Below are 24889 nucleotides of genomic sequence, written 5' to 3' on the forward strand. Positions count from 1 at the left end.
CATAGTGGACCCAATGTCTTCTGCTGATAATAACTAAAATTGAAGTCAGCTTCAGTGACACTCAATAAAATTAACTTTTCTTTATCCAAATGAAACTGAAGCTAATTCAATTCATGAAAGGCAGTTAAAATTATTGAAGAAAGCTGTTAAAAAGAAATCTCAGGCTCTAGAGATTCCAACACTATATATGTTCCAAGTCTAACAACATCATGGGAAGAAAATTAGGCTAGAAACTGATTACTACTGATTGCAATGGTGTTTATATATAATTTAAAGGATCTGTAGAGAACAACTAGTGGACTGGTTTTCAAAATAACTTATTCTATAACAGGAAATTTAATGTTTTGCTCACTAGAATGTAGACACTCAAATTAGGAAATTTAAAAAAACACTTTTATTGAGGAAAATGGTTCTATTTAATCACTGAAAATAAATTTATAAATATGGAGTCACCTTTTTAAAAATAGAACACTGGAAACTATATCTAGTCACTTACGATGGAACATGACAATGTGAGAAAAAAGAATGTATACATATATGTGAGAATGGATCACCTTGCTGCATAGTAGAAAAATTGACAGAACACGATAAACCAGCTATAATGGAAAAAATAGAAATCATTATAAAAAATAAATAAAATAGGAGTTCCTGTTGTGGTGCAGTGGAAACAAATCCAACTAGGAACCATGAGGTTGCGGGCTTGATCCTTGGCCTCGCTCAGTGGGTCAAGGATCCAGCATTGCCCTAAGCTGTGGTGTAGGTTGCAGATGCGGCTCAGATCCTGCATTGCTGTGGCTGTGACACAGGCGAGCAGCTGTAGCTCTGATTAGATCCCTAGCCTGGGAACCTCTACATGCCACAGGTGTGGCCCTAAAAAGGAAAAAAAAAGAAAAAAAGAAAATTAAAAATAAATGAAGAAATAAAATAAAATTAAAACCAGTTTTTTAGCAGTTCTTTCATTGCTTAACATGGGCTAAAGTCAAAACCAAATCCCAATCAAAATATAGAAAAATATATATCTTAAAAATATAGATGTATCCTGAAATTAAGTAAGTTTTGTATCTAGAAATAGTTTGGTCTATCTGATACTTCATCCTAAACCATAAGTTTGTATTATGTAAATAATTTCTCATATAGAACAGTGATCATGATTATTAAAAATGGAATACTCTGTAAGCAAATGTTTTGGCATCATCTGCTCTTCAGTGTTCTCATCCAGTAGCATTGGTTTGTGGAAAAATATTGAATTATGCATAAGACAAAACTCTTACATAATCTCCAAACAGAGCAGATCTTGAGTAATTTGAGTACAAAGGAATACTGAATTTGTCAACCAAGTGATTCTTAGTCCTTCACAGTAACGTCCCATTTCTGTAAGGATTTATTAAAAACTCTTTCCTTATAGTGAGCCAAAATCTTAGTGCCTTCCACTCCTACTCATTGATAGGTCATTTTCTAGACCAACGCCCCCCAGAACAAGGCCAAATCCTATGTCCCAAACTGGTCATCAACTATGTGATGACAACACCACGCTCCCCTCCCTTCAAAGGAGACTATCTCTAGTTCTGCCATTCATCAACACGTTCTTCTAAATAACTTATTTTCAATATATCTATTAAAGGGTATTATCTACAAGAAAACCTATTCTAGGTATGATTTCTTTATACCAAGAACAGGACAATCTTCTTGATCCTGATTACTTCTCTTTTACTGATCAATGTCTACCTCTGTTCATGCCAAAAGTTACTACTGACACTAAAGATTCTGATATATGAGTTGACAGCTGTGGGCTCAGGAAAAGTGATTTACAAGCTTTCCAATGTTCAGCAATGAAGAGTCACTGGCAAAAAACCCTGAACACAAATCACAACTTCAACCCTTACTATCTTTGTGTCTTACTTAGATTACTTAGTCACTCCAAACTTCTGTTTGTGGCTTTTAAAACCCCAAATAAAACAATACTGACATGACAATACTGGATGGATGGAATATATAGGTAACTATGGAAAATGTCTAGTGTGAAATCTGGAAAATTGTAGGTACCTGCAAAATATACCTTCTCCCTTTTCTACATCAATTAATGTAGATTACTTCCAGGACCCCCAGTCACTTCTTATTTACTTCTGACAAGTGATTTTTTTAAAAAATACTAATTATAAAATGGACTAATTATGTTGTAGCCTTGGGAAGTTTTAGAGTAGGTCATTAAAGTTGTAATTGTGGTGCAACTTTTTTTAGATAGAGGTCTGGTAATAAATCCCCCAGAAACCTTTATATAATGTAGCTTTTTTTTTTTATTTGAAGCCAAGGAACTGAATGTGAAAACTAGAGCTTTTTCATCTTCAAAAGAGTTTATGAGCTTTAAGTAAGTTAATAGGCACGGGCTCTCTTTTGTGTACCAGGCCAGGGCGATTAGCCCTGTTGGCAAAGAAGGAAATGGGTGCCCAGAGGGATAAATTACTCCCCTCAAGATGCTGTGAGCAGGGTGTGAATGTGAGGGTTCGTGGCTGTATATGTGCAGTGAGGTGCCTTGAGTAATTGTGGTACAGATGAGTGTAGATTGAAAGGAGTCAGGAAGATTCCTAATGAAGACTGATGCAAAGGCTTCATAGCATAGTGTTTACAAGGTTAATAAGATCTCTATGGTCTAGAACTATTGGGGATAAGGGACTTTGTTGCTGGTGTTATTGCACAAGTGTTTGTGTTGTATAGATATATGCCTAATTGTGCCCTATATATATTATGTACTGTACATAACCAACTCAGCTGATCAGTTTCCTGCTTGCTTTACATCCATATCCTGCCCTTCTTTTGTTGTATTCTCTGTCTCAGAACCATGTTTCTCAGTCTCTCTTGACCAATGGCTTCTGAGTGGGGTTGGTCAATACGAAGCATCAAATTGGAAGGCAGCGCTCTATTTCCTGTTTCTCTCTCTTACTAATTTTCTTTCTCCCCCCCCCCCACTGCTTTCTGTTTTCTCTGTTTCTTGGTTTATTTCCAGCAATAGCTAGGTTCATTTAAGACTCTAGCTCTGTCTAATAAAGCCACTGGATTTATCCTAGTTTCCTGGACTCAGGCTTTGTCTCTTCTGCCTAAGGTTGAGAGTGATTTCATGTTGGTGCCACTTCCAATGGGACCTTATTGTCCTTTGTTTAACTGCTTACCCTTTCTTCAGTTGGTCAATTGATTGTCTATTAAATTTCCTGGTTTTGAATATTTAAAGAGGTTTCCATTTTCAGATATGCCAACTTTTTCCTTCTCAACATATTTAATTTTGAATGAGCATATGAATTGAGAGGTGAGAATGTGATAACGTATTATTGAGTCTAAAGCCATATTAAATATTATTGTATTTTTCTTTTTAGGCTTTTTCAAATTAATTAAATTTTACCTTATATACCTGTGGGCAAATAATTAAACTCTTACTTTCACTTCTATCTTTATCTGTGCAGTAAGCGTAAAATGATAGGTCCTTCTTCCTCAAGAGATAGTTAATGAAAAGGAGCACTTAACACAGTCTGAATAGTCACAAACAAGACAGGGTAGCAAAATAAATATGATCTTTAGTGTTGGTTTAACTTGAAATCCCATTCCAGTTTTAAGACATGCTTTCCATGTGTCCCAGGACACAGAATTTAATGTCTCCAAAAGTTCAATCTCTTCATCTATAAAATGGTGATAACCCCATCTCCTTTTTATCAGTTTCATGAGAATAACTGTGTCTAACCTTTGTAAATCTCTCAGCCTGTTCTTTGAGTAGAGGCAGTCTTCAATAAGCCTAGATTGCTCATCTATTACACTACCAAATGTAAAAATGCTTTCTGGTAGTACTTTCTCCTTGATTTATTCATGGGTAAAACACATAGGAATATCAAATACATCACCAAGAACTTGACTAACTGAATCTCTCTCTCTCTCTCTTTTTTTTTTTTTAGAAAATAATGATCATGTTTTATGGATTTCAAGTCACTGCTCACCTTCTGAGTTTCTAATTCAACTTACCAAACATTCCAGTTAAATAACATTCCTTTGAATTCTACTTTGGATTTGCTCACTATAGACAGTTACTTAATTTTTGTCAACTTACTTGTACCAGTTTGCAGTTTCCTTTGTTTAATTAGAGGTCAAGAAAGAATCTTATCCATATTACCATTATAAAGAATATTCCCTCACATAGCTTACCCATCCGGACCCATGCTGTTGTGTCGTTTTCCCAGTTGCCATATGGCATTCAGGTTTAGAATATGTTTCACTATCCAATCTTACCCAAGTAAGGGACATCAGTTGATGTTGCCACCTCTTTTTGACCTTTCTTAGTTACCACAACTCTAGCCAGTGGAACTGTGCTGACTGATTTCCAATCAAACATATGTTTTCAACTGGAATGACTGATAAGTTTGGCATCAGAGATTGCATATGACTTTAGGAATGTCTTTAATTTGGGGGGGCCACACCCATGGCATGTAGAAGTTCCTGAGCCAGGGATTGCACCTGCATCACAGCAGTGACCAGAACCATAGCAGTGATACCACCAGATCCTTAACCCACAGAGCTACCAGGGAATTCCTAGAAGTGACTTTTTAAGAGGACATATGAAATAGTAGAAAGAGCACTGGATTTACAAATAGAATCAATGAACTCTAATCCTTATTCTATCCCTTATGGCCTTTGATATCTTAGGCAAGTCTCTCATGTTTATTTTATGATTTTGTCCTCCCCAAAATGAGATGGTTGGATCAAACATTTTGATTTCTTCTAACTCTACCATTCTACAGTATCAGAAAACATTTAAATTTGGGTCAAAATCTGCATTCACATCTGGCTTAATTTGAATGTTAAACGTATACTTTAATTAAGACTATTTTCTAGAGCAGTTTTAGGTTTAGAGTCAAATTGAGGTGAAGGTACAGATATTTCCCATATAGTCCCTGCCCTACACATGCATAGCCTCCCCCAGTAACAACATCCCCACCAGAGTGGTGCATTTATGAACTTACATTTAGGTATCATAATCATACAGAGTCCATAATTAGCATTAAGTTTCACTCTTGGGGTTGTGCATTCTCTGAGTTTGGGTAAATGTCAAATGACATTTGTCCATCATTATGGGGTCATGGAGAGTATTTGCACTGCCCTAAAAATCCTCTGTACTCTGTGTATTCATTTCTAATCCCCTCTTAACCTCTGACAACCACTGATTTTTCTACAGTCTCTGAAGTATTTGCCTTTTCCATAGTGTCATATAGTTAGAATCATACAATATATGTCCTTTTCAAATTGAATTCTTTCACTTAGTAATATGCACTTAAGTTTCCTCCATGTGTTTTCATGGCTCTATAGCTCATTTCTTTTTTAGCACTGAATAGTATTTCATTGTCTGGATGAACCATAGTTTATTTGTCCATTCACCTACTGAAAGACATCTTGTTACTTGCAAGTTGTGGCAATTATGAGTAAAGCTGCTGTAAACATCTGTGTGCAGGTTGTTTTGTGGACATAAGTTTTCAACTCCTTTGTGTAAATACCAAGCAACCTGATTGCTGAATCATTTGGTAGGAATATGTTTAGTTTTAATGGCCAAACTCTCTTCCAAATTGGCTGTGCCATTTTGCATTCTCACCAGAAAAGAACTAGAGTTCCTATTGCTCCACACCCTCACCAGCATTTGGTGTTGTCAGTATTCTGGATTTTGGCCATTTTCTTAGGTATGTAGTGGTATCTCACTGTTGTTTAATTTGCATATCCCTGATAACACACTGTGGAACATCTTTTCATATGTTTATTTGCATCTGTATGTCTTCTTTGGTGAAGTATCTGTTAAGATTCTTGACCTATTTTTCAGTTTGGTTGTTTGTTTTCCTATATTGAATATTATAGGAGTTCTTCGTAGGAGTTCCCATCATGGCTTAGTGATAACGAACCTGACTAGTATCCATGAGGATGCAGGTTCGATCCCTGGCCTGGCTTAGTGGGTTAAGGATCTGGCAATGCCATGAGCTGTGGTGTAGGTTGCAGACACAGCTCAGATCCTGCGCTGCTGTGGCTGTGGGATAGGCTGGCAGCTACAGCTCTGATTGGACCCCTGGCCTGGGAATTTCCATGTGCAACTGGTGCAGCCCTAAAAAGACAAAAAAAGAAAAAAAGAAAAAAAGAATTCTTTGTATATTTTAGATAACAATTCTTTGTCAGGTGTGTCTTTTACAAATATTTCTTCCAGTCCGTGGCTTTGCTTCTCATATCTTCACATTGTATTCATATTATATCTTTTTTGTTTATAATATATACTACAGCACTGGGGAATTGCTGTTATTAAAAATCAACTGAAGATGAAAATCAAATGAAGAAGTGGGTCATAGAGTCAATGAAGAACTTGAATCATTTTTAAAATTAAATGACTTGTACTTAAATTTCTTCATCGTCTAAGTGTACATATATATATTTAGTAACTAAAAAATACAAATGTGTTTATAATGAAAAACTAGCAGCCTTGATACTCGATTTTGGCACTCATTGCCTACCTCCCATTCTCCTAATATGCATCCTTCCCCAAACATGTGAGCAGGCTTATTAAACTATTTTCATTTGGCATTTTCCTGGTTGTTAACTTTGTATCTCTAAATGACACATTAAGCCTCTATTTCTTGATTTATCTACTTGAGTTATGATGCATTGATTTTCTATAATTATGGGAATTTAAGTCACTTGCACAACTCTCTCCTCCCTACCTGGTTCTGTCACTATTCTCAGTTCTCAAAGCTGGACTTAATGACACATTTCAGTAAGTAGAATAGTATGGTTAAGAAATGCGCTTTTCTGTGAAAAATTGAGGTTGATCTAGTCACATAGTTCCCTGGTTTCCTCCTAACAGATTTTCAAACTTACAGTAATGATTATATTTGACTGAGCATCCATTTAAACTTACAAACCTGCGCTTTTTTTTTTCCAAGGCAAGACCTCACTTTCATCTCAGTCTGAGTTGCATGAGGCTTTTAATATGAAATCATTTTCCATTCAGTCCAAAGCTTCCTTGTTGCTGATGAATGTCATACATAATGAAAGATTATATCCATTTATCCTCAGCAGTAAATCATTTATCACACAAGGGAGATATATTATTGCGAATTCTGATCAAAGCTGCCCACTTCCTTTAGCCCACAGAAAAGCTGCACCCTGTTAGTAGATTGTGCAATATCCTGGGAGAAACAGGGAAAATTATGCTGTTGAATGAAGGTTCAGCAAACTCTAAGGGCTTCTAAAATGGCTTTACAAAAAAATCTTGTTTCATGTAGAATTTTCTATAATCCAGGCATGTGAAGTGTAAAAGTCTCTCTCTTTTTTTTTTTTCCCCTGTCTTTCTTCCTTTAATTAAATCTGAAAGCTGTGGGACTTTTTGCAGCTTGCTCTGTGATGTCTGCAAACGGATTTGTGAATGGCATTGTGTGGATATTTTGCCCCTTTTCTTAGAGAGGCAGTAATTATTACCACTTCTTTTTGAAGCATGCTGTGAGTGGTCTTATCAGTCTGTTTGCTAATGAACTTTCTCTCCTTTATAATGCCAATCATAAAGATGCCTTTTAAATAAAATTTACCTCTCAGGTTTATTTATTTATTTTTTCCACTCTTCCTTATCAAGCTCTGTACCGCTTTGCTTCAGGGAATCACCCACACTACCCAAGCAAGGAACAAGGCTGGTCTGTTTGATCTAATGTTGACATCATACTCTCTCAATGTCTCCTGAGAGCAGTGAATTCCACAAAGGACAGCACAGTCCTCCAGAGCAGTCTCTTCTTAGGTTTTGTCTTTGAGTTTAGGGTATCATCGCCCTCTGTTACACATCTGTGTTCACTGCTTTTCAAACTCAACAGCATGCCAGTATCTCAGTATTAAAATGATCCTAAGTAAAGTGAGTTGAAGATTAAGGAGGAAGAATGTGTTCTCAGGGTGTCTGTCTGGTAAGAATGCTGAACCACTTGATCCCTTTGGAGAACTTAGCCCCTTTAGAGAAAGAATTCTGCAAAGAGACTGAGAGTAGTAATGCAAATAAGTGTTTATTAAGAGAGAAGAGAGAGAAGGTAGGTGTGGAGACAGCACAGACAGGGTTTATTAAGAGAGAAAGGAGAATATAGGTGTGGAGAATGCATGGGAAGGCTCAAGTTGGGGGTGGTGGTGGTGGAGATGGAGAGACTGAGACAGACAGACAGACAGAAAGAGCAAAAGAGGAAGAGAGCAACATGTGCTTTGGAGGTCATTTAAATCAGTTGTGTGGGGGCAGTCCTTCTGGGCTTCCTCTGGCCAATCATCTTGCTTTGTCTGGCTTTGGAGTGACTCAGGGCCCTGCCCTGTGTGCTAGGGCACCTTTTAGCCAGGATGGATTCTAGCACAAGGGTCTCTGGGAACTTGACAGGATGTACTGTGGTCTGGTACCACTCCTTTCTCTGACCCTTGAGGAACCCTTCTGTGAGTGTATAGTTTGAGAGATTTCCTTGACCTCAAGAAAGACAAATGAATGGGTTTCTGTCCAAGTAGAATGAAGCTTTTATCTTGAAGTTATTTGTCTGCAGGGAACCGATTATAGCTGCTCAGCTGAGACCCATATATCTACTGCTTCAAATGGGCCCTCTTTCTTCCTTTGGTCTTACCTGGGCTGCTGCCCTGGATGCTCTTACAGTTTATTCAGAATTGATGCACAGTAGCAGCTAGCCATCCACACAAGTCACAAATCTGCACCTGACATTTACAAACAGCATTGCTTCCTTAGAACTTCACCACATTCTGGAAGTAACCTTTCAGTGCTTTGGCCTTTTAAGAACTAGCTATTGAAATTCATATTTTCCCCCTGTAGACTCTGTAGGCTCATTGTGTTCTTTGTATGACTGATAGAAATAAATATAATGTGCCCAGGCTCTTTACCCTTAAAACAAGAGATTTCTGGCGCAACTCACTGCAAATTCACCCTTGCACTCTTCCATATGAACTTTGCTTCTAATAAATGTTGTCTCTATTTCACCAAAACAAACTACCCCCTCACCCTTCTGTTCTTGATAAAGGCAATTATGATTTTACTACCTCTAATGTGATATGGAAATGAGGACATCTTCCTGCAAGAGGGCCTCTTAATTTATGTTCTTAGTCTAAAAGGAGATTTTTTTTTCTTTTAGATGCATTAAAATCAAAGCTAAGTCAGATAGAATGACTTTTTCGGCCCACATAGCTGCTCTGGATAATGTTGCTATGCATTTTAAACTGTGTAGTACCTTCATGTCCCGTGATGTATTTTAATTTCATTAATGAGGTAATAAGTGAGGCACTTGACCAAATCGGGGCAGAAATTTCTATAAAGGCAAAATATTTATTCAAACTGACATGAGAACTCCTTAGCCACTAATTGTTCAAAAATGTGTACACCGTATTGGGAATAAGATGATAACACAAACAAGTTCTGTCTCCCGGGTACTAAAATTGACCAATAAAGTATATGAGAAACTGCTGGACACAGGTCTCTAATACTGTACATATAGTTGAGAGGAACTTTCAGTTGAGTAAACACACATTTACTATATACTTTTTTAACCTCTCAGACCTGAATATTTCTTTTCCTTTTTGTCTTTAGGGCTCAAATATTAACTGAATGCAGCACACTTCCTGAGTTTGAGCAGATGCTTTCAAATTCACTTCCGAAATCATATCAGTCTATTGATGAAGTAATTGGCCTCCATCTACTTTTAGATTCAAACTTTGCTAAAGGGAAATTTAAAAAGATCAATCCTTATATTTTTATGAAAATTTCTAGTATAATCTGATTAGCAAGAATAATCACAGTTGTAAGATGAGTGACATTATAAGCAACAATTGCTTCAGCCGTGGACTTTTTGATATCTTTGAAAGCTATTGATAACTCATTGGTGAATCCTCATGAGGTTGAAGGTAGCTGTTTCTTCTCTCTTTAAAACAACCCAATTCTAAATTCTTCCATGTACAGTTCAAAGGATTTTAGAATAGGTAAAAGCTATAGGTAAATTTAATTCCAATTGGTTAATTTAAAGATCTTGCTGTCTTAATTAATTCTCCTTTTAAATAAAACCACTTAATTAAGTTCTAAATTCAGCTAAGGAAAGCTTACACTTTAATCAGTGTCACAGTATTCTCCAAAGCAGAACCTCCATCTCAGCTTCAATAGTGAGTGGCAGGGAAGGGAATTTATCCTAACACCATTAATAATTTTTGAGCCAATAACTCTAGGCTGCAGATCCTGAGCTAGAAAACTTTCTGGTGGACCCAGTGGACATTTGCGTTCAGACAGACACCTGGTTTGGAATTCTGGCTCCATTGTCCCACCATGACTCCAATGCGGGGCTGGCTATTCACTCACCTTGCTGAAATTTTATCCTCTTGTTTCTGTTTTTGCTTTTTATTTTATTTTATTTTTTTTAAGTGAGGACAGCTCTGAAATCAAGAAATATCATCATTCTTTAGGAGTGGTGCTCCTTAAAAAAGCCTCCTCATACACAGTTAGTGAATACCTTTTAAATTAACACAAGTTCAGGGAGTTCCCGTCTTGCTGCAGTGGTTAACGAATCCGACTAGGAGCCATAAGGTTGTGGGTTCAATCCCTGCTCTTGCTCAGTGGGTTAATGATCCGGCATTGCCCTGAGCTGTGGTGTAGGTCACAGACGTGGCTCAGATCCCGAGTTGCTGTGGCTCTGGCATAGGCTGGCAGCTACAGCTCCAATTAGATCCCTAGCATGGGAACCTCCCATATGCCGCGAGAGTGGCCCAAGAAGTGGCAAAAAGACAAAAAAATAAAAAAATAAAAAATAAATAAATTAACACAAGCTCAGGCAGTTTGCTTTTAAATCAGTGGCCAGACTGTGACATGGTTTGCTTAAGAACATTTTGAGATTGGATACTTACAAAGTGAGGTCTTTAATTCTTACCATAAATCGTGGCTTCAGTTCACAATAGTTGAGCCATATTTTTAAATATTAATCCTCGTAATGATAGCGGGATGAATGGTAATTTGGGTATCTACCGAATTTCCATGAAGAATGTCACAAGGTACCACAGATCAGCCCACCCAGTTGAGCTTATCACTGTTTCAAATATTTACTGGCTGTGTGATTTTGGAACAAACTTTTCTGAACCTCTTTTTCCTCACTTGAAAAACTAGATGATACCAAACTCAAAGAATATTTTTCAAAAAAACATTTATTGAGTGTTCACCATGAACAACAGGTCTTATATCATTTGTTCTTAATAATAAGTCTAGGAGGGAACAACTATTGTTTTCTCCATCTTACATATTTTTTTAAAAAAAAAAAAGAGACAGAGGAAAGCTAAGAAGCTAGAAAATAGCCTTTCCTGGATTTAAAACTAGGCTAAGCTCCAAACCACCCAGCTTCTAAGATGTGAAGTTTAAATACCTGATGATTTTTCCATTTTCCCCAACCAAGGACTGACATTGAGGCTGAGGAGAATTGGCAAGAGATAAAGAAGACTACTTGGAGGGATTGTTCTTTTATCAAATCAGCATTTAATAGGCCCCTTAAAATTGGCAGACTTGTATATCAGTGACTAAGTGTCTACTTTCCTGTAACATCAAAGAGTTATTGCCACAATAAAAGTTGTTACGGTCAGGCAACAATCCATACTGTTTGCCGCCATTTCTCCTGTGAAGTTAGTTGATTTCTGCTTGTTTAAATTTTATGTCTAAAGTCAAATTTCCAAGAAGGAAGCATGTATACTTTCTCTAAAATATATGCAGAGACCAGGCCCTACACAGGGATTGAAACAAACAGTTGAACATTTTCCTATCCTGTATACATGTCTCCCTGTAAATTATGTAAAATGCATCACTACAAATATGTGCAGGGGAAGGTCCCTAGGCATAAAAATGGCCAAAATGCAAGTATGTGATATCATCCATGTGCGTATGTTTGTTTTTTTCTCTTTCTGAGTATAATTCCTGTTTTATTTGGGTTGAAAGTGGGGAAGAAGGATATTAGAAAGTTTGCCTAAAGTACATCCATGCAAATACTAAGCAGGGAAGTGAGGCTCTAAACCCAACACTGTTAATCATTATGGTACGGATGGGGAAGACATGCTAAGAGGCTGGGCCACCCATGTGCATAAGGGAGACTGTGACAATGAAGTGAGTAGGGATGCCGAGGAAGGATGTAACACTAAGATCACACCTTCCATTAGTGACTAAAGGATCAGGAAACCAACAGATGATGAGTAAGAGGATGGATAGTATAGTTCCCCAAGCAGGACAGTTTTCGTGTTATTTGTTTCTGTTTTGTTTTGTTTTTCTTTGCTTTGCTCTCCTGACAGGAGGAAGAGCTAGAAATGGGAGACTACTCTGGAAATGTAGGGAAGCTGTTGGTTACAAATGAGAGTTCTGCCATTTTCACTGAAAATCATTAATATTTTTAGCTCTCGTTAGTATTATTTGCAATTCAAAAAATGAATCCAAAGAAATAAACGGGCACATGAGCATTTTAAGAGAAGAGATGGGAATGGTTTAAAGTTAGCAGTGTGGGCTGATGACTCTGGTAATTGCCTTAGTTGGCAAAAGGATGCCCATTGCTGGGGGAACATCAGCACATAAGCTGACCACTTAAAAAGTCTCTCCTCTGGGGTCCTCCATATCCAGGCTGAGTGCTAGGTTCACTGCGGCTGCTCTAACACATTAAACAAATCAAGTATTAGCTGCTAGCTGACAGTCATGCACTTTATATTTTTTCATCTTTACCAGTTTATTCTCTTCTCCTTTTGCCCAAGGATTGTCTTTTAAACCTTTTCACTAAAACTGTTCTTTTCTTCAAGAACAATGTAGAAGGGGGAAAATGAATAGAATGGTGGTTTGCTATTTTAGGTACAGCTGAACAAATGGCGGGGGAGGTGGGGCATGAGGGTCAAATCAAAAGGATGTAAGGAATAGAAAAAGTGAGGTCTGCATCTGAAACTAGACCGCTGTGTCCTGTCCCCATGGAAAGGGAGGGACCTGGTTGTGATTTGGGCCTGAGGCGCACCAAGAAAGAGATACTTTGCTGATATTAAAACTAGGCTCAGAGGCTCTAATTCCTCCCTGCCCCCAACTTTAATGCTAGGGCCAATCTCCCTTCTTCAGGATGATCCAACCACAATTCTCTCATCAACACCTCACCTGTCCTACTCTGATGTGGACATTGTCTCCTCAACTGTGTCCTTCCCCACTGCCTTTTAAATTTGGCAATAAACAAAACAAACAAGAGAATCAAGAACTTACTGACTTCTGGGAGTTCCCTGTTGTGGCTCAGCAGTTAACGAACCTGACTGGCATCCATGAGGATCTGGGTTCAATTCTTGGCCTCACTCAGTGGGTTAAGGATCTAGCTTTGCCATGAGTTCTGGTGTAGGTCACAGATGTGGCTCAGATCCAGTGTTGCTGTGGCTGTGGTGTAGGCCTGTGGCTATAGCTCCAATTCGACCCCTAGCCTGGGAACCTCCATATGCTGTGGGTGCAGGCTTAAAAAGACAGGAAAAAAAAAAAAAAAAGACCTTACTGATTTCTAAAGTAGATTAACACATAAATTTAAGACTGATTTTTTTTCCTCCAAATAAAATTTCTTAGCTCTTGCAGACTGGGTTTGCTTTACAGTTGTTCCACTATTGATAACACTTCTCCCATTATCTTTAGACAACTATTTATCAACTGTGGTTGTATTTTCTATTCTAAGATTGCCCATGCTCTTTGGCCATCTAGTTGTAGAATCAAAACTTAACAGCAAAGTCACCATGGACCATCAATATTTTTAATAAAATTTCTTTGACACAAGGCTTCTTAGAGATAAAGAAATTCAGGGACTAGACAGTAGACAAATTCAGTGAAGCTTTGGAAGCAAAGCAGAATAGAAAAATAATGGAGTATCAACTTGGTTAAGGCAAGATTTGTGCATTTATTTTCAAACATGTATTTACCATTAAAGATTACACAGGTACTTTTAAAATTTCGTTAATTCTGTCATGCTTTGTTAATATGAACAAACAGAAAGAACTTTCTATTATGTGAATTTCTCCTGGTCTTATACCTGTATCTCTCAGAATGCAAAAATCTTAAAAAAGAAACAAAAACAGTCTCAAAATCCCGTCACAACTAACAAAAGCCATAGCAAACATGCAATGATATTTCTCAAGAGATGTGTCACTTGTCACACTGTCAGAAGGTCTGCCAAATTCAATCTGTACAATAGATGTGCCTCTTAAGAGTTTTTTTTTTTCCCCTTTTCTTTTATGCTTTAATGGTATCATAAATTTGATCCATCTCATTGGCTTTACCTGCTGATAATATTTTATCTTCACATTTGGATGGATTTGAACTTATCAAGGTGACGTGTGATTTTTAAGTGGAAATTTTCTTTTGCTGTTCTTAAAACAGCACCAATTAGCAAGGACACTACCACTTTAACAAAGGAGCAAGGCTGGCTGCATATCCAGTCACTCGGCTCCTGGCGGGTTTCCTAGCTTGAGCCAGCCTGGTCCAGCATCATCACACTTTATTATCTACAGCACAGAGGTATGAAGGCAGGATGAAGGCACACACTGTGCAATTTTCCTGATACCCCATGAGGCCTGCATACTTCTGAGTGGGCTCAAACTCATGGAAAGTCAGTTTAATAAGACTAGAAAAATTTCCAACACCTTGCCTTACTTTCTTTTCCACACACAAATGGAATAATGGATTTTAAGTGATGAAAATCCCTTAAAAGGCAAAGCAAAACAAAACAAAACCACTTCTCCTTAAAAGCAGCTATCTCCCTAGGATACCATTTTCATAGTAAATGAAGATACAAAGAGTAAAGTGTGCTTAAAATCTGCCACTTATGGTGGAAATAAAAACCTTAGAAGAGAGTGCAGGCTATAGCACATGCCTAGCACCTTGCTCATCATTATGGGAAAATGAAAACTAAAACATTAGGGTTCAGGTAGTTCTGAATAAAGGCAAACTAACTACATTAGAGTAGATTTCAGAAAACAGGAATTTATTTTTTCATCACAAATGATCTTCAGTCTTAAGTATTTTCTAACTTTGTACCACTATGGAACTGGTGATATGCCTCCTTTATTTCAAGTGTAATAAATGAATCTTTTAAAAGGCTATGAAAATATGTGGCAGCTTAAAGAAATTCTCTCAATACCCTGTTGGGCATTAGGGGTATCCATATATCAGAAGTCTTTGTTCTCAGTCTGTAGGGGAAACTGCCAAATACACTCCAGAGCTCCAGGTCTAAAAAGGTGCTAAAGAGAGCCTGCCTGATTACCTGTATGCCAGTTTGGCTCACAATGAAAGATAGAAAAATTACCTAGGTGCCTTTCACTGTTGCTGTCCCAGTTGCAATAGACCTTATCTAATAGTTTATTACACTCAGAAAACAAAGCATATTCTAAAGTAAGAATCCATGACTCCTGTCTCTGACAGAATGGTCTCTGAGTTCTTTTGTCGATTTCATAGATTTCTAACAACCAGAGTATTGTTTTTTAAATCTGATTTTTATGCCAGCAGTACAATTTCCTCCACTGTAAGTAGGACAGATTCATCCCACAGGCAACGATGGATGCTTCCCTGCTTAACTCGAGCATGACAGATTAAGCTTCAAGCAGACACACTAAATGCCACCTCCCCCCTGACAGAGACTGTTCAGAGGCAGGCGTGCGGGGCCTCAGCTGTGTTTGTTCCTTGAACTGCCAGCTGATAAGCCGATGCTGGCCAGCCAAGGTGGACTTGACTGAGTGAGCAGGGTGGAGACCCTGGATTGGTAGGGCTGAGGTGACAAGCCTCTCTCCAGGCGGTGGGGGCAGGGAGGGAGCCTTCCAGACAAATTCCCCATCTCCAAATTGCCCCTGACTCTCGAAAGTTGTCTTGTACAATCCCTAGCAGAAAGCAGGCATTTTGTTCCAGCTTGCTGAATATAAAAGATAAAAATGACGAGAGAAAAATGTGAGTTTAGAGAAAACACACAGAGACCTTGCACATAGAGATAGATTCCTTTCAGATCTTGCCAGATCTGAAATAAATGCTGTTATTTTTGGCCCAGCAGTCAGGAGGCACTGACTAGAAGGATTGCTAAGTTAAAAAAAAAAAAAAGTTAAGATTAGCAAATGAACAAACTATTAAAACACAAAGAAAATAAAGAGTAGCCCAAATCTACTGAAGTATTTGATTCATTATGTTAGAAAATGATCTTTATTAGAGAAATAACACTTGCCGTGTGATGCTTTCTGAAAGGGCATTTGCAGTCTTGTAGAGGCCAGTGTGTTACATAAAGAAAACACCAGAATTACGATGTGAGCATAACCACTACTCAGACTACTCTGAAGAGCATCTTAAATTGCTATTCAGTTTGCTCCTTAGACATTATCTATAAAACTATAAAAGCAAAGTGGTGCTGGTTTTTTTCTCAGACTCTAAAATCTACCTGTCAATGTTAAAAACGGACCGAATGAAGCAATACATAAGCATGAATGTACTGTTCTCATGTTGATGTAATTGGTAGCTGTTTTGCTTGTTGAAATCTTGAATCTTTCACAACCACATGCGTATGTTTGTCATTTATCCCCTTTTCTCAGGTGCAAAGAAGGCTACCAAGGAGTCCGTTGTGATCAATTTCTGCCGAAAACTGATTCCATCTTATCGGATCCAAGTAGGTCAAGCATTTTTCTTCTGTCTCTAACACAATATGAAACTCTGAGCCACAATTACTAACTCATTGATGGCTATATCTCAGTTTTGGGTCTCTGAGTGTTGCCAGGAGTAGGAGCTGGGGATGAGCATTCATGTCCAAAGTGCGCTCAGAGCTATCACTGTCAAGGTCTAAGTCTTGGGCCTGAGTTCCAGATTCATCTCCACCATTACCCTCTGCTGGGAACCCCAGCAAATCCTGCTCCCTTAGCTTTCAGGAGCCCCCTGAAAATATGGCACATCTATCATATTCTGGTAAATTGTCATTAACATAAGAGCTTTATGAAATATTCCTGTTAAGTGAAACAGCAAGGTAGAAAATTATTTCCATATAAGATTGCAATAAGAACATCTTTTACTCCAAGAAGAAAGGAAGACTATAGAAACATAAAAGAGCTTATTTATTCGAAAATGTGTCATGAAAACTATGGTGTCGTATTGTTTGTTATCCTCTGGTTGGTAATTTGTGAAAATATTAAACCTATTAACCTTTACTTTCCTGAGACAAGGAAATATACGTATAAAACTATATGAGAAGTTTTCAAACCAACTCCGAAAACTCCATTTTTAGCAACACTAGCCACATATCAGCGATGACAACCAATGACAATTTTTTTTTTTCCATTCATGAAAGAAGACAGTTTGCCACTAAGAAAGATTGCCACTCATTAGTTTCTGTTTCTGTCTGGAATAAAAAGTAATGCTCTATACTAATATGCTCGATTCTGGTCAAATGTGAAATTTTCACTTTATCTGTAAGTAATCTGCTCTTTCAATGACTGCTACAATTGAATCGCCACTAAGGAGAGGGAACTTCTATTGAATCAGCAATTTAGTTCAGTGAAGATAATGACAGGCATTTCTAAATCATAAAGGCGATGTTATGGTTTTCTGAATACCAAACATGCATAACATAAACTTTAGCAAAATAAGAGTGTATTGACGACAGCCAGAGATCCCTGGTTTGTGAGTGCGTGTGTCACTGCATAATGAACATGTTTAGCCATCTTTTAACATCTTTTCAAAATGCATTTTTATTTTCCCGTTGGATTTCTAGGTACATTTCCTCAGATAAATGTAATTTTTTTTAAAAGGATTTTGTTGTTGTTCATTTAGTTTAATCTTAGCAAGGCAAACCACCATGCAGCATTAACTACTCTTTTCCTTATAAATTTAGCTGTCCTTTAAAAAAGGGATGTTCTTAAAGCCAGCAACCAAGCTAGCCATGGTTGATCACTGTCCTCTGAAAAGTGAGACACTGGTCTCCAGGAGTTACCCAGAGGTGGGTAGGGAGCAGTTACTAGAGCATGTTGTATCTTTTTAATCTTGAGATTTGGACCACTTGCTAAGCTGAGGTCTGAAAGGTATGGTTGTGACTGGGGACATGTATTTGAAATATTAGAAAGCTTACGTAGAAGAATGAATTTGCTGATTTTTTTGTCTTTTTCTCTTTCTTCATTTTGTATGATGTATTTAGTTTCCCTCTTTGCTTTTTTTCCCCTTCTTTCTTTCTCTTTCCTTCTTTCTTATTGCCCCCTTCCTTTCTTCTCTTTATTATTTTCTTTCTTCCCTTTATGCTTCCTCCCTTCCCTCCCTCTTCCCTTCCTTCCTTCTTTCCTTTTTTTTTTTCATATATCGCTGTGGAATATTTATCCAGTTCAGGGTACTGGGGCAGGGCTTGCATAGGGTACAAAATGGGTAAAACAATCTCTCTTTACACAATCTAATCAAACCTTTGTGATTTAATTGAATATGATAACCCATCACTTCAAAAGTTGAGAGTGAGGCTCACAGCAAGGACTGTATGTTCCTCAGATAGAAATAATCCTGGAATCAGAGTTACTAACCCTGAAAACCTCAGTCTTTCATACCTAAAAATATTTAGTGCAGCCATATTTATGAGGATTAAAAAGTAGATACATTCTAAAAAAGCACTAGATTAGCTTTAAGAAAAATATCATATTGCGTATCTACCATGTTCCAGTAAATTGTCATTACAATAAGAGCTGTATGAAATATTCCTATTAAGTGAAACAGCAGGATAGAAAATTGTTTCTTTTTTTTTTTAATTGCCATGTAAGATTGCAATAAGCACATCTTTTGGTCCAAAGGTGGAAAAAAATACACTTAAACACTAAAAGGGGATGTTAAGTATTGACATTATGGAAGTACATGGGATTTTTTTTTTCCTTTTTCTCTTGTTTTATGTAAAATAACATATCATCATGTGAATCAAAATGCCAGAATGCCTTGAAATTTAAAAAAAAAAAGAAAAACTTATGGATGAGTCCCTGAGACACACTCTAAATGGATAAAGCATTTATCTCCCATTCATTCACACTTGTATCCATTTACTTATGCAATCATTAATTCATTCCCCAAATATTTTCTGGATACCCACCAAAAACCATCTCATTGGTCAGATTCTGTTAGTACAAACAGGATTTAGGCTCTGAGGCCCCCAGGGCTATTGAAGGATTAAAATATTACTATGGGCATGATTCTGTTGGAAACATTGACTCTTCCTTTGTGACCTTGGCAGATTTATTAGGTATTCGAACCTCAGCCTTCTCATCTGTGTAATGCCAATAATAATACCTATCAGCACCTATCACCAAGATTGACAAGAGGTCAAGGCCAGATAAACATTGGCCTACTTGCTTTGCTCACCATCATAATCATACCAGTATGTGTTCAGAAGTTTCAGGTGTCAGGCACTGGGCCAAAGGGCTTTTCCTGGATTATCTCATTAAAGCTTCATAGTCATAGTCTAGCAGAGTTACCGGCAATTTACTGTATTTTATAGATGAAGAAATTAGGCCTCAGAAATGTTAAATTATCTTGCCCAAGGTCACACAGCTAGTTAATGTGGCATCTAACTTCCAGTCCAAATGACTCTATGGCCCACGCTTCCAACTGCAAGCCTTTCTCCTTCCTTCCATCGGCCCCCTCCTTCCTCTAGTTATTTTTAATATGACATTCATCACTCTAAATTTCATTGACTGAAACTCAATGACCTGCAGCAAACATTATTCTAAGGAACAATATTTGGCAATTTTCATATCTTAATGTAGCAACTTGAGCTTCCATGGAGATCTAAATCCCCAATGAAATTTCCTTGTCAGAATTCTTGCTGAAAGATCATTTAATTAGCTGTTCATGATATCTTGGAATGACTCTGTACTGTGGAAATAAGCTGCCCTGCAACACCCTCCCTCTGCCTCCTCTCTCCCTTTCCTTTCTCTCTCTTTTTCTCTTTCCTTACTTCTCATTTGCTGAATGTGTGCTCCCCTTAGTGAAATTGTACCGAACAGAGGGTAAAAGTATCTGCTGTTTATTCTTTCCCAGGCAATGCAGAGTTAACCAGAAATGTGTACCTTTGTCCGTGTATTTAAAAATAATAACAACAATAGAACCTCAAATTACATGTATTTAGGGAAATAAAGCCAGGATGTCACTGTGAGAAACTCAATGGCTAATAGGACCAGTGTCCTCATTGTGGCACTAGGCTGAGTCCTCATACCTGGATTCCCCAAACTCATAAGGAACCTGTAGTCAGCTCTGCTCAGGAAGACTTGTATACACTTAAGAATCAAACGTATATGATAGCTTAATGTCAGGTTTAGAAAAAAATGTAGCACATTGTCAGGTTACTCAAAACCTCATTTGGACTCAATGCACAGGAGATACATCCTAATCTCAAGGATGAATGGTAAGCAGGGGCTCAGAAGGAAGACAGTGAGAGGTACAGACTTTGGTCAAGATCAAGAGGACATGACCTTCCATGAAGGAACCAGCAATAGTTAATGTGGCATTCCTGAAATGCCTCTCACTGCTGCCAGCACATGGATGGACAGTCATGGTGTTTTTCAAGGAAGCTCCACAGTCTTCTTGATGATTTCTAATGTAACTGCTTCAGAGCCAGTCCACTTTCCTCAAAAGCACAATATTGGCCTGTGGACTCCTGTCCTGTTTTCTCTTATCACCTGTACCCCACCCAGGTCATGTACCTTATCTAGCCTTGAAGCAGAGTTTGATGAAACAGAAGAACCATGAGGTGGCCAAAGTTTAGGGCAGACTTCTGGGTCTCCCCACTTAGGTGCACATGCCCACCTGAGCTATCGTTAAGATCCTGATCTCTTCACTGGCCAATGGAAGCCTGAGAGCACCTCCAGAGGATGGAATGAAACAGAATGAGCAGAATCATAGAATGGTGCAGGGTGAAGAAGACACCATCTGCAGTGGTCCTTTTCCTCACACATAGACAATGATAGCCATTTCTGGTCCTCACTGTACCTTGCTCTCCACATCAGCATCTAATACCCAGTATCCCCAGGGCTGGAGGCAGGTGATAAATATGCAAGCGCAGGTTTGGCATGGGCCAGATACAACTTAAATTCTTGGAGTTATCTAGTCTCCACCATGAGCAGATAGAGGATAACTTCTAGCCTTAGTCTAAAACCATTAAAAGAAACTTTTCCACAGAGAGTTTATTGATCTAGTAGACTTTTATTCAGCATCCAATCCAGCAGATAGAAAGGAGCACTGAAGATGATATGGGTTGTAGACTTTCCTTCATTCCAAACTGGGCTTGTGTACCCTAGTTTCTCAGTGAATCAGGCAGCATCCAATCCAGCAGATAGAAATAAACTCTGAAAGCTGCCCAAGATGAGAGATTCTTATAGACTAAAGTGAGCAAAAACAAGGAAGTAAAATTGGATGTTTTCTGATTGGTTAAAGCAAGGTCTCACTCCTTATATGCAGCAAAGGAAAATCAGGTAACTTGTGCTGGCAAGCACTGATAGTTAACCTAAGGCTTTCTTTTCTGAGAGAGCAGAGCACAGAAACTTTAATTTTAAGTCACTGATGTGAGGCTTAGCATGAGCAACTCCATCTTGGGCCTAACCTGGTTACTTTAACAGTACTGTCTTACCATCACACTTTGGTTTCTTTGGATCTTAAAAATGAGTCTCTGCTTTCGGAGTGCCCTGTAAGATGCCAGAGCCTATCATGATGTGGTTCAGAGGAAGACTAGTGAAAAAGATGTTATAGGTGGTAGACTTTCCATCACTCCAAACTGGGCTTGTGTACCCTAACTTCTCAGGAATATTCACCTTGCAAAACCAAAAAATAAATGTGCCATGACCTATCATTTTAGCACCAGAGGAAGGACCAGGCAGTGAAACAGTCTGCAGAGCCCAATTCTTAATGGTTTTTGGGGACAACTAACTTAATCCGGTCTGAGCACAGTTGGTCTCCTGCCTTGTGCACCAGGAAGCTGATTGGGTCAACACATACCCAAAGGCCCAAACCAGTCATCCCAGGACAGAGTGCTGCTCTTTTGCCCTATGTGGCACAATGAAGGAGAAGAAAACTTGGGAGAGCCTCCAAGAACAAATGTGGGACCTGGGAGCCTAGGTGGGAGTTGGCTCAGCAGATACAGAAGGTTTTCTTGAAGAGTATCAGCAGGAGTTCCCCAAAGGGACCCATGCTCTGCCCTTTTGCCTTTACCGATTTCATGCAGTTATGGAAAGTGTGCAGGGTGTCAACAGCTGGGTGGAAAGGTGTTCTGAATTAAGTGTTAAAGATCTGGGTTCTAATCCTGTTACCACTTGCTCTTAGCAATGTGGTTTTGGGTGAATCACAGCGCAGCTGAGCCTCAGTTTCTTTATCTGTAGAAGAATCCCCTGGAATCCTGGTTACAAGAAAACAACCCTCAACAAAGAGAAGGCTGTCTCTGCAAGCTAATCAAAAGTGGGGTCAAATGGACAGCTGAAATAGTCTCTCTTTTATTCACTCACTCATTTATCCCCTAAGTAATTAAACACATATAAAGTACACCATGCTGTGGATTCAAACAGTAGTAATTAAGGATCCTGACATCAATAAACTCATAGTCTAGGAAACTCATTTATTTAAACTGGATTATAGACTCCAAAGTGTATGCTGTCTGCAAGATAAAAACATATTTTTTTCATTCATCCATTCAATCATTCAAAAATCTTACTAATAGTTTGACTTGGGATATGTTGCTTAATGTTGATAAGTTCTGGTTTTATTCCCAGGCTAGGGGTTGAATCAGAGCTATAGCCTCTGGCCTAAGCCAGAGCCACAGCAACACCAGATCCGAGCCATGTCTGCGAACTACACCACAGCTCACAGCAACGCTGGATCCTAAAGCCACTGAGTTAGGCCAGGGATCAAACCTACAACCTCATGGTTCCTAGTTGGATTCGTTTCCATTGCATCATGATGGGAACTCCAATAAGTTCTGGTTTTCTTCTTTACAAAATCAAATATTAATTATCTCTAATGCAAACAGCTATTGTTAGGATTAAATAAAATAATACATTCTGAGTACTTTGTGCTCGGCCTATAGTGAAAGATCAGTAAGTGTTATCTAGGATTATCATTTTTTTTTATCTTAACTTCTATTATTGCCTTTATAACTCTATGGTATTGCTTCATGAGACATATTATCTGACCTCAAATATCTCTAATTGTATAGAAGCAAGAAAAAATGTACAAGCAAGTACAACTAAGAACACACATAAGAGGCAAAACAGTTTAAGCAACTATCATAAAAATGGGGGACAATAAAAATTCATATAAAATAGAAGGAAAGATCTCCGTTGCTCAGGAAAGGCTTATCTAGGCTTAAGCATTGCAATGAACTTTTCACATGGTTGCTGTGGCTGTGTACTTACTGTTGCCCATGCCACACACTGCCCAAATTTACAAGTGTCATTCAAACTAGGGTGTGAAGGATTCTCTATGGAGGTGTGCTACATGGTCCTGGGTAGGGAAACTTTACTAATAAATTATGTGAGGAAACAGAAGATCCTTGAGGTCACAAAGCATAAACTAATCACCACTTGCTCTCAGTCCATTAATCTTTACTGATGAGAGGGGATGTCTTCCAGACTGAAATCTGCTCAGAATACCCAAGTCCCCTACATTACTCTATCCTCCAGTAGCCATAAAAATACTGTGGTAGAATGAATTAATATGTAAAATTTGCAGCTTTTATTATCCTTTTTCTAGCCTTGAAAGAGGAGTAACAGAATTATCAGATTTTGATCATGCTTCTATGAATCTTATAAAGTCCATCAGCTCTATCAGATCTACTGTGTTTTGAGATAGTCAATTGCTGATAACTTCAAATCTACCCTTTTCAATTGTACCAACATGTAACTTTTACCAATTAAACATGAAAGTGCACACCACTTCTAGAGCACTAGGAATATGAATATACAAGAAAGAAACAGATTTCTCATGATCACATCACTCAGCAATAACCACTAATAGTTATTTTAGGTTATAACACCCAAACTATTTTATAATTTTTATGTGGAATATATGTGTTCAATACTAATCATTACAATGAAAGCATGGTTTGTGGGGTCAGAACCTGTCCCTTGCCTCTCACAGCTGCCCTGCTGTGCTCTGTCTTCCTGGTTTATTAATAGATACTTCCCCTGATTTAGCCCTGGCTTGATGGGAGGCTCTCCTCCACCTGGGGAAGATAATGGGTTGTCCTCTTGGCTGCTCTGGAGCCTCTTGGATTGGTTTTAAGACAGATCCTGGCCAGTCTCTTGTGTGTGGCCCACAGCTGGTCCAAAGGACCAGCTAAACCACCTTGCTCTGGAGAACATGCCTTTCAACTGCTTCTGTCACTAGACTTCCAGGACCACAATGGCTTCTTCTCCTACCCTTTTTACATTTTCAAAATCAAGGAGGGAATAGTTCTAGATTATTTGATAATTTTCTTTATAAATTCTACATGTAGTGATTGGTCTCACACCTCATCATGTATTATCTATGATATTGACACCTTAATCAAATCTGAGGTCAGAAGAATTAAAGGATAGCCTCTTGTTACATAATATACTTATTTTCCTTACAAAGCTGGGACCATGCTATACATATTTTGTAAACTGCTCTTTTTTTTTCCACTTAATATATTGTGGCCCTTTTCCAATAGCATTATGGAATCTTATATTCTCCTCACTTACTGTTCCAAAGAATATAACATTATAAGCGTGTAATATAAATTATTTTACTGAATATCCATGTATGCTAAATAATTTAGTGTATTTCCAATTTCGAAGGTAAGGAACTATGCACTATCATATATCTTGTGAATTTTCTGATTGTTCTTTGATTTATTAT

At 38.1% G+C, this 24889-nt stretch overlaps 1 protein-coding gene across 8 annotated transcripts in view; it reads left to right on the plus strand.

Annotated features, from left to right (window-relative positions):
- Window positions 1-24889, plus strand: part of NRG3 (neuregulin 3) — a 1098475-nt gene that overhangs the window by 805917 nt on the left and 267669 nt on the right. For all 8 annotated transcript variants that reach the window (XM_001927008.6, XM_084997437.1, XM_084997434.1 and 5 more), the window contains exon 3: window positions 16606-16679. In XM_001927008.6, the coding sequence (XP_001927043.4) occupies window positions 16606-16679 (74 nt within the window). The remainder of the gene's footprint in view (window positions 1-16605; window positions 16680-24889) is intronic.

This window comes from Sus scrofa, chromosome 14 (assembly GCF_054392235.1).
Source record: "Sus scrofa isolate SSC_HxYL_T2T_F1_AM1 chromosome 14, Sscrofa_HxYL_maternal_Yorkshire_Landrace_v2.0, whole genome shotgun sequence".
Lineage (NCBI taxonomy): Eukaryota > Metazoa > Chordata > Mammalia > Artiodactyla > Suidae > Sus > Sus scrofa.